Consider the following 9,874-nt stretch of genomic DNA (forward strand, 5'->3'; position numbering starts at 1 on the left):
CACACATCTGAGCTGCTCCTTTGTACAGAGGGCAATTCCCCTCCTCCTCTTTCCTGCCTGTCTTTCCTGAAGAGCTTCTGTCCATCCGTTGCAGCAGCCCAAGCCGCGTGAGTGGTCTTATCACAGATCAGTCATTCCCACAATGCCGGCACTCCTGTGACCACACACGGAGCTGCAGCTCCTCCTGCCTCTGCCCCAGGCAGAGTGCGGTTGCGTACATTTGGGCTGCAGGACCTCAGCTGTGGCGCTAGGGCCGAGCACAGAATTGCCACGGTGATCCTGTTGCCGAAAGCCAAGGACCCCATGTATGCTAAGGCCCCTTTTCAGAGCAGAGACATGCTGGACTTAACAGCAGATCACCATGCCACGATGAAATGAGGTTCCCACCAGGAGAGAAAACCCTGCAGTCCCCAAAGCCAGGCAGACAGGGCTTGGTTGTGCAACCATGACAGGAGAGGAGTTTTCTGCCTGAGCTGTCTCTGCAGCACCACTGCGCCTGTGACACAAATGAAGCTGATCTCCAGGAAGGAGTAGATCCTGCTGAGGACATCCCTGGAGGTGGGCAGCCTGCGATCCAGCTACGCTGTGATCATTGTTAGCATGTTCCCTGTTTCTGTCATCATGTGGGTGAGCAGAGGTTCAGGGAGAGGAGAACCATCAGTTTGAGAACATGGGTGCACGAGTGGAAACCCTGGTGGGGAGTGTCTCCCATTCCTGCAGCACCCTTGGACGTAGGTGGGATGGGCCTTGCCTCCATACCACAATGTTGGCATTCAGTTGCTGGCATTCAGGCATCTCACCCCTCTGAGATGCCCTGGGGAGTCTGTCCAGCACCCATCCAGAAGGGCATGGCTTCCCTGTAGGTCCTGCGCTGTATTTTCCACTGGTTGTGTTGGCACCCCAGCCCCCTGACACAGCACTAGAGGCCTTTTTTATTCATTCCGATGAGAGCTCTGAGTCAACTTAGGACTCTGCAGTGCAGAGATGGGCACTCGTCTTAGCTTTGTAGCAACTTGGGCTCTAATAAACACAGTTGACGGAGCCTGGAGAGAAACCTCACTCTCCTTATGGCGAGCTCCTCTGGTCAGCTGAACAGGTCTGCAGGCTGCCAGGATGTGGTTGATTAAGGCAGGCTCAGATGCCCTAAACATACGCCTCTGGTGTCCTTTCAGGTTGCCAAGGATAGTTCCCCTCCAGCCCGCCCCAGGCCATAGCTGATGCTCCGGAAGGATGTGGGTCTTTGAGAATTGCTCCATAGGAGCTTGAAGACATTTGAACATGTTTTGGATCACCTCTGGCACCTCGGATGTCACCAGCTGTTTGTGTGTGAGCAACTGACTCCTGCCCTCTACCTCCATGGATTAGAATTCAAGGAGCTCCCGTGCAGACACAAATTTTGTGCACACATGAATTGAGGGAAGAGGAATCCCACCTCCTCTGGGTCTGCGGCATGCACAGGAGGGAGAGGAATTGCCCCAAAGCCTCTAAGCAAAGAAGAGGCACCTGCATTGACTCATCTGAATCACTGCCCTACATGGGAAAACAACCCCCTCCCTATGACTTTCCACATGTCCTGCCTAGTAACTGGGGAGGAATAGGGATTTCCAGAGGAGGACAGTTTCACCTCTCTTAGACAACGATGCTCTGATAGGAGACATCACACTGCTGGACTCCACTGCTCTCTCTACAGTTTAGAGAGGGAAGATAGGTGATTGCTTTAGCCTGCTTCAAAGTACATTCCCCAGGAGGGACTCTGCTGCCTCTCAGGAGCTGTCAGCCCTGGAGCCCAGAGGGACATCTCGAGGAAGCCTGTAGGGCAGAGAAAGTCCTGCCTTTGGCTGTGCCTCTGCTCCGGAGCTGGGCCAGGCTCCTGGGACTGAGAGAGCTCGTGGCAACCTGGCAGACTCTGCAGAGAGCTGCTCAGCCCAGGAGCAGCTCCTCTGCAAAGAGCAGCAGGGCTCAGGGCACTGCCTGAAAGTGCCTAGATGCGACAAGGCATGGCAGAGAGACGTTCATGGCAGTCTGGAGTGGGAGGAGGGCTGAGAGCTCTTTGGGGAAGAAACGTTCACAGCCCTTAACACAGTAAGTCTCTGGCCACCAGCAACGCAGCTGTGCTTCCTAGACCTAGACCTAGACCTAAACCTGGCACATCCCACAGCTTATAGGATCTGTCAGGACAGCTCTCATGGTTTCTCTGATGTGGAAGAGGAGGATGTGCTCCAGGGCAGGGAGTATTTGCCACACCATCAGAGGGACAAGGCCTCACCGTCACCTTCTCCCAGGGATGGCCTCAGGGGTGTGAAGCCTGGGTGTGCACACATATCTGCAAGGCAGAGCAGTGTCCCTGTGCCCTGGGGTACTCTGTGCCTGGGGCAGTGACTGCTGTGTGCAAGGTTCAGCGCTCGGCCTGCCCGGGGAACTCCCCACGGTGCAGCAGGGAGAAGCTCTGGGTGGAAGGAGCGACAGCCAGCAGGGCAGGTTCATTCTGCTGTAGAGAGGGTACTGCATAGGTCGGGGCTGCTCACAGCTCTGCCTCACCATGAGGACCTTTCCAGATGGGGACTTTTCAAGAGGAAGGGTGAGTCACTGGGTACCTGAAAGGGAAGCAGCTTTTCGGAGTCTGTGATGTTAGTTTCCACCACTGGCCGGGGGGAAATGGAAACAGGTTTGGGGGTTTAGATGTGGGAATGAGACTCCTAAAATGTTACTCCGAAAGATCAAGAGGTCTGTGAGGAGCCTCCAAAAGCCCCTTCATTCCCTCTGCCCACCATCCCCCCACCTGCAAGCACCAACATCTCTTTTGCAGTTATCATAATTCTCATCAGAGCTTTTCTGAGCTGCAGTCCCCACTGCCCCGAGGGAGGAAATGACCAACAGCAGCTTCCTCACCGAATTCCTCCTCCTGGCATTTGCGGACAAACGGGAGCTGCAGCTCTTGCACTTCTCACTCTTCCTGGGCATCTACCTGGCTGCCGTCCTGGGCAACATCCTCATCATCTCTGCCATAGCCAGTGACCACCGCCTGCACACCCCCATGTACTTCTTCCTCCTCAATCTCTCCATCCTGGACTTTGGCTCCATCTCCACCACTGTCCCCAAATCCATGGCCAATTCCCTGTGGAACACAAGGGCCATTTCCTACTCAGGATGTGCTGCCCAGGTCTTTCTGTTTCTTTTCTTCATTTCATCAGAATATTATCTCCTCACTGTCATGGCCTATGACCGCTATATTGCCATCTGCAGACCCCTGCACTATGGGACACTCATGGGCAGCAGAGCTTGTGTCCAAATGGCAGGAGCTGCCTGGGCCAGTGGTTTTCTCAATGCAGTGCTGCACACTGCGAACACATTTTCAATTCCACTCTGCCAAGGCAATGCTGTGGAGCAGTTCTTCTGTGAAATCCCCCAGCTCCTCAGGCTCTGCTGCTCTGACTCCTACTTCAGGAAAGCTGGGGTTACTGCGGTTAGTTTTTGTGTAGCTTGTGAGTGCTTTGTGTTCATTGTGCTGTCCTGCGTGCAGATCTTCAGGGTCGTGCTGAGGATCCCCTCCGAGCAGGGCCGGCACAAAGCCTTTTCCATGTGCCTCCCGCACCTGGCCGTGGTCTCCCTGTTTGCCAGCACTGCAATGTTTGCCTACCTGAAGCCCCCCTCCATGTCCTCCCCAGCTCTGGAGCTGGTGGTGGCTGTTCTGTACTCAGTGGTGCCTCCAACACTGAACCCGCTCATCTACAGCATGAGGAACAAAGAGATCAAAGAGGCACTGAGGAAATTGATTCAATGTGTAGTATTTTACCACTCATAGGCTGTCTTCATGAACGATTCCCAGTTTCTCTCAGGCTGGCTTATGCTTTTCTTTGCTTGTTTATTATATCTGTGAAAATCATTTCTGTACACAGATATTTGTATTTATCACACTTCTCCAGAGGCATGAACCTGGTCTGCCTGACCAGAGGCCTTCTGTGCCTGGGTCGGAGCTGGCTGCTGTGACAGCATCTCTGTACTAAAAAGGGATCTTCCCAGTGCAGTGCCTGAAGGCTGGGCTCGTCTTACACTAGGAAGGGAGGTTGGAGAGCAGCAGGAGTTGCTGGAGGAGCCCCAGCACCAGGACACTTGTGCTGTCCTGGGGAGTGGGGCTGGTTAGGAGGCAGCTGAGGTGGTGGTTGTCATCCTAGAGACAAGAGCAGGGGGGCAAGAGAGTGACTGGCTTCCATTTCCTAGTGCCATTGGAGGTCTTAGGGCTGGTGGGGAGGCTGACACCCACTCTCTGCCACCCCAGGAGCTGCTGTGCCCATTCAAGGGGCTCAGGCTTGGTGTCAAGTAGGCAGATACCTGCAGCATCCTGTGGTGGACACTGCTGTGGGGTGATTCCCAGACTGTCCTGCTCTGCTGCGATGGGCTGGGAGAGGCAATGGGAGGTGGGGAGAGCTGGGGAGGGGCCTGAAGTGGGCTGGAAAGTGCCTGGGGGTGGGAAATACCAGTCTTCAGGTAACTTGTGTGAAGAGGCAGGGTGGGCGAACACACCAGTGTGCTTGGGTCGCAGAGCCAGACTTCATGGCGAAGGAGCTGAGACATAAAAAGTGCACAAGAGTGTGGTCTGTGCCCTCTGCCTGCTTCCTCTGCAGACCTTGTGGGGCACAACCAGAAGAGACTTTCAGATGTGGCTGAAGAATGACTAGTGGTCCTCCCGCTGACGCCAGTCTCCCACTGCCATCTTCCCGTCGAATGTGGGCTTCCATAGGGCGTCTGAGCCCCTGCGTCAGAGCTCAGTCCTAAGGAAAAGTGTCTAAGGAGCCATGTCATAACTTGATGCTGCCTGGATACACCCAGTGCAATGCACTATTGCCTTCTGCCATCCTCCATGCAGATGCATGCCACACCAGGGCATCATTTCCTCGGTGCACAAGAAGTCTAGGTTGGGCTCCATGACTCTCTACTTGCTGTCCTGAGAAAATGATTCAGAGAAGAGCCATGGTCGGGATGGCTTTGCCACACTGTGATGGGGGCTGTGCTGTGCTGGAGTGGCTGGCAGTGCCCAAGGGCATGGGAGGGATTTGCTGGAAGTAGTTTGGGAAGTGGCTGTTGTGATCACTCAAGAAAACTCAGTGTCCAGCTGTGCACATTGTTCCAAGGAGTGCAGAGGAGGGAAGACGTTTATGGTGGGTGGAGGGGTAGGGCTTGAGGTTTCAAAGTGCTGCTGAGTGCTTTAGTAGGTGATAAAAGAGACCTCATAATCAACAAAAGAGGGCAGGAGGGGTCCCACCCCAAGTGTGTGCACACAAGGACACAAGGACAACAAGGCAGGGCAGGAGCAATCCAGGAGGTTTCTGGAGTGCAGTGATGATAACACTGTGACACGGGTGGTCACGGAGTCAACGAGGGCAGGCACTTTGCTGGACCTGATACTCACTGACAAGGAAGAACTGGTTGGGGTTTTCAAGACTGGGGGCAGCCTTGGCTGCAGTGACCATGAGATGGTGGAGTTCAGGATCCTGAGAGGAGGGAGGAGGGCAAAAAGCAGGATCACAACCCTGGGCTTCAGGAGAGCAGACTTCAGCCTCTTCAGGGACCTGCTTGGAAGAATCCCATGAGATACAGTCCTGGAGAGAAGGGGGAGGTCCAAGAGAGCTGGCTGATTTTCAAGGATCACCTCCTCCAAGCTCAAGAATGGTCCATCCTGATAATCAAGAAACAAAGCAAAGGTGTCAGGAGGCCTGCATGGATGAACATGGAACTCCTGACTGAACTCAAGCATGAAAAGGAAGCATACAAGAGGCAGAAACAGGGACAGTTGACCAGGCAGGAATATAGAGCTGCTGTCCAAGCATGCAGGAAGCCAAAGCCCACCTGGAGCTGACTCTGGTGGGGGACATGAAAGGCAACAAGAAGGGCTTTTGCAGGTATATCATCAGCAAAAAGAAGACTAGGGAATATGTGGTTGCAGCACAGAATAGGGCAGAGGACATGGTAACAAAAGACATGGAAAAGGCAAAGGTTTACAGTGCCTGCTTTGTCTCAGTCTTTCCTGGTGAGACATGGCTTCAGGAATCTCAGGCCCCTGAGACCCATGGGAATATGAGAGGTGAAGATTTACCCTTGGTGGAGGAGGCTCAGATTAGGGAAGATTTGAACAAACTGGACATATACACAACATCCACTGCTCTCCCCTCCTCCACCCAGCCAGTCTTTCCATCACAGAGGGCTATCAGGTTGGTTAAGCATAATTTCCCCCTGGTGAGTGCAGGCTGACTACTCCTGATCACCTTCTTATCCTTCATATACTTGGAAATGGCTCCCAGGATGAGCTGCTCCATCACCTTCCCAGGGATTGAGGTGATGCTGACTGGCCTGCAGTTCCCTGGGTCCTCTCTCTTGCCCTTTTTGAACACTGGAGTGACATCTGCTTTCTTCCCGTCCTCAAGCACCTCTCCTGGTTGCCATGATCTGTCAAAGATAATTGAGAGTGGCCCAGCAATGATGTCCGCCAGCTCCCTCAGGACTTGTGGATGCATCCCATCAGGGCCCATGGACTTGTGTAAGTTGTTTGCTGAAGTGATCCCTAACCCAATCCTCCTCTACCAAGAGAAAGTCTTCCTTTCTCCAGATTCTCCCCCCCACCCCACCCCAGACTCTAGGTCCTGGGATTCCTGGGGACCAGTCTTACCAGTAAAGACTGCTAGGCACGGAGGGCTAGATTCATGGCTCACTGTGGTGGCAGTGGACATGGTGAATGGGCTCCCACTCACCTGCCCAGGGCTGTCATACATGAGACAGGGCCAGTGGCAGACACCATCCTTCTGGCAGGGAATCTGGAGGCAGCTCGGAGAGCACATGGGATCTCCAGGGGCACCACGTGCTGGGGGCGTGCAGTGGATGGAGCCTCTCGAAAGGAGAGAACATTTGATGCGTAGCTGGAAAAGGTAAAGACCTGTCCCCTTGCAGTGGTAAATACCAGCTCTGATTGTTCATTCCAGGCCTGATGTCAGCATCTGTATCGAGGGGGAAGAGCCAGCCCTGAGCAGCCTCTCTCCTGGCCCAGACCCCCAAAGACCCTTGGAGGACAGCGGTCTGCTGACCCCTGTGTGGGGCACAGCCAGGGCTAGGCAGGGACTGGGCACTGGTGGGAGGCTGCCAAAGCAGGAGGGCTGCGGGGGGGGGGATGGGGCACATCATTGGGACTGTGCCAGGGGGATGTTTCCCCACCCCTGAAGGTACCCTGCCCTGTGAAGTGCCTGCAGGGCAGGTCTGTGGGACCACATGCAGGGCAGCAGGGCTGGGTGCAGGCTGGAGCCAGGACACTCCTCACTGCTCCATTGCCAAGAGGCAGCTGTGCTGCACAGAGCAGGAACCAGCTCTGCAGGCCCTGCAGGCCCTGGGAAGCTCATTCGGGTGAGCAGCGTTAAGGCAAGGGCTGGGAGCCAGCTGGCAGCTTGGGAGCCCATTGGGGAAGGCCTCCTGGCACTGGTATCACAGCCCAGCCCCACTCTGGCAGCCGGCAGAGCATGCCCTGGGGCTGTGCCACATCATGATGGCCCCTGGCACTGTAGGCCCAGCTCATCCCCTCTGCGGGAGACCTCCAACAGAGCCATTTCCCATCCCTGTCCCAGGCCTGGCCTCCTTGGGTTCTCTCCTGTCACTCACCCATGCCCTGGGGACAGCTGAGACCATTTCTCTCTTGGGAACCGGCTCCACAGGCAGTATCCAGGGCAGAGCCCTCTCTGCCAGGTCCCAGACCCCAGAGCAGCACCTCCATTGCACTCAGGTATCTCCAGCCTCTCCCTCCCACGCTGCTGAGGCCTCCAAACTGCCCCTGGACCCAAGCAAGACAGGGCTCGCTAGTGATCCTAACTGGAAGACTATTGTACATCGAGGAGTTGGTGATCCACATAACAGGTAACCTGAGCAGGCACAGGCATGTGCCGTGCTGTGCTGCACCTTGCTGCACGTACAGCTTGGCCTTCAAGCCTGTGCTGTGCTGCACGTGTCCCTTGGCTGCAGGACAAACTCTCCAGGCGTATTGTAACACCTGCCTGTAGACAGCTCCCATTTGCTCTTGGCAATTCCACCACCTGTGTGCCCTTGTCTTTATCTCAAGAGAAGGAGCAAGTTCTCATGCAAACCTCCTTTTGACACTATAAATGATGAATAGGATTGTTTTCTTCTGAGGAAATCCTGTAAGAGCCCTAAAGAGCAAGGTGCTGGTGAACCTCTCCATGGATGAGATCTGCACCGTGTGCTGTGCCATGCCATGCCCTGATTGGAGGTCTGTCCAGTGCTGCACAGCTTGGGGTTCTCAGCATCTAAGTGGACATAGTACTATCTTTCCTCTTTTTCCTTCTTGTGTCAGCTCCACTAAATGGTATTTTAAGCAATACCTTACAGAGTCTGAGTGCCTTTCTTGCTGGGATCATAAGATACACTACCCTGGTGCCTTGCACTGGTATGGAACAGGCTCTCCCTCCTGATCATTGCAACAGCTGCCAGGAGCCCAAGAGGCACCCTGGGATGGGAGGTGCAGGGTGAGCAGCGCCAGCCCCAGTGCTCCCCCAGCAGCCCCTCTGAAGCCAGAGCAGCCCCCATAGTTGTGGTAGGGACTTGCTGTTGGTCACGGGGAGTTTAGGATGTGCCTGGAGCTGAAACCACAGGCATCGCTCTTTAGAGTGCCCATAGATGAAATGCAGAGTCCAGCTGTGCAAGAGCGGCAGCTCACCAGAGCATTCCCTTCTACTTCATAGTCTTCTTTCAGGACTGCTTTCCAGTGAGTGATTCCCTACCTGGGGTTTGTGGGAGGAGCTGTTGGAGACCTTCCCCTCAGTCCTGCTCTGCTCTGTTGTCAGCCCACGGGCACTGCCACAGTCCCTCTGGGCTGGGTAAAGGTGAGTCTCCATGTGCCCTCCTCTGACCCCAGGTCGGAATAAGCAGTGCCTGTCTCTGCTCAGTCCAAAGCAGGTGCTCAGAGCAGGCCGGGGGAACAGGAGGAGAAGGTGCAATAGGCACAAGGGCACAAGCAGCAGCAAGGGACATTTCAGCTGGGTGTTAGGGAAAAAACTGTCAGCATCAGAGTGGAGCAGTAGTGGTGCAGGGGCCCAGAGATTTTCAGAACTTGTCTGGACAAAGTACTGACCAACACAATCTAACTGGGAAGTTAGCCATGCTCAGAGCAGAGGGTGTGGATATAGACCTCCAGATATCCCTCCTGACCCAGATCCTCTAGGATGGGGAAGAGGTCCCAGGGCATGGTAGCACACTCCCATGGGGATGAGACCTTTCTAGAAGTTTGCCACTGGTAAATGAGGAGCTCTCTGTCACTCCCTAGTCTCTGAGAGGTGGGACTCAACCACATGCTGGTCCCTGTGACAACCCTCAGGGAGTGCCTTTCCTGAGGAGTGAAGGTGCCCTGAAGACTATCCTCAGCTCTGAGCAGCTGGGAGTGGTGAAGCCACAATGCTCAGTCTGCAACAGCAGCAAAGGGGCAGAGCAGCAAGAATGGGTACAGGGAGGGGAAACGGGAGAGATGTGGCTCTCAATCAAGAGGCAAGTACAGCAGCCAGTGGAAAAGCTCTTCCATTTCCCACCTGCATCATTTGGCTGTGCATTTGAGCCTTCCCCAGACACAGTCCCAAGAGCCACTAGCCAGCCCTGACCTTCTGGACCCTGGCATTCACAGTTCCCCATTACTACTGTGCTGCCACCATGGATGGTCTTGGGTGCAGACTTCTCCCAGATGTGGCTGCAGAATGTCACCAGTTGCTCCTGGAATTCAGGCTTGATCTCACTGTTATGAAGCTCTTCCAAGGGTGGCAGGTCCCTCTTGCTGGTCGGCTGGTCAAAACCAAAGCACTTCCAGTCTGGGGAGATCTGGTGGAGGCATTCCTGG

General features: G+C 54.8%; 1 protein-coding gene across 1 annotated transcript; it reads left to right on the top strand.

Annotated features, from left to right (window-relative positions):
• Nucleotides 1-2,866: 2,866 nt before the first annotated feature.
• LOC135327047 (olfactory receptor 14J1-like) lies at nt 2,867-3,802 on the top strand. The gene is made up of 2 exons (XM_064504664.1): nt 2,867-3,091; nt 3,248-3,802. Exons 1-2 carry the CDS (start codon nt 2,867-2,869, stop codon nt 3,800-3,802), a joined length of 780 nt encoding a protein of 259 aa, XP_064360734.1.
• The last annotated feature ends 6,072 nt before the right edge of the window (nt 3,803-9,874 follow it).

Source organism: Dromaius novaehollandiae, unplaced genomic scaffold (assembly GCF_036370855.1).
Source record: "Dromaius novaehollandiae isolate bDroNov1 unplaced genomic scaffold, bDroNov1.hap1 HAP1_SCAFFOLD_45, whole genome shotgun sequence".
Taxonomy (NCBI): domain Eukaryota; kingdom Metazoa; phylum Chordata; class Aves; order Casuariiformes; family Dromaiidae; genus Dromaius; species Dromaius novaehollandiae.

What these genes read in the sequence shown, in the direction of transcription:
- LOC135327047 (XM_064504664.1), top strand. Translation starts at nt 2,867, where the DNA reads ATGACCAACAGCAGCTTCCTCACCGAATTCCTCCTCCTGGCATTTGCG. An exon ending in TTGGCTCCATCTCCACCACT is followed by an intron (nt 3,092 to 3,247) that starts GTCCCCAAATCC and finishes ATCTGCAGACCC; the next exon opens with CTGCACTATGGGACACTCAT.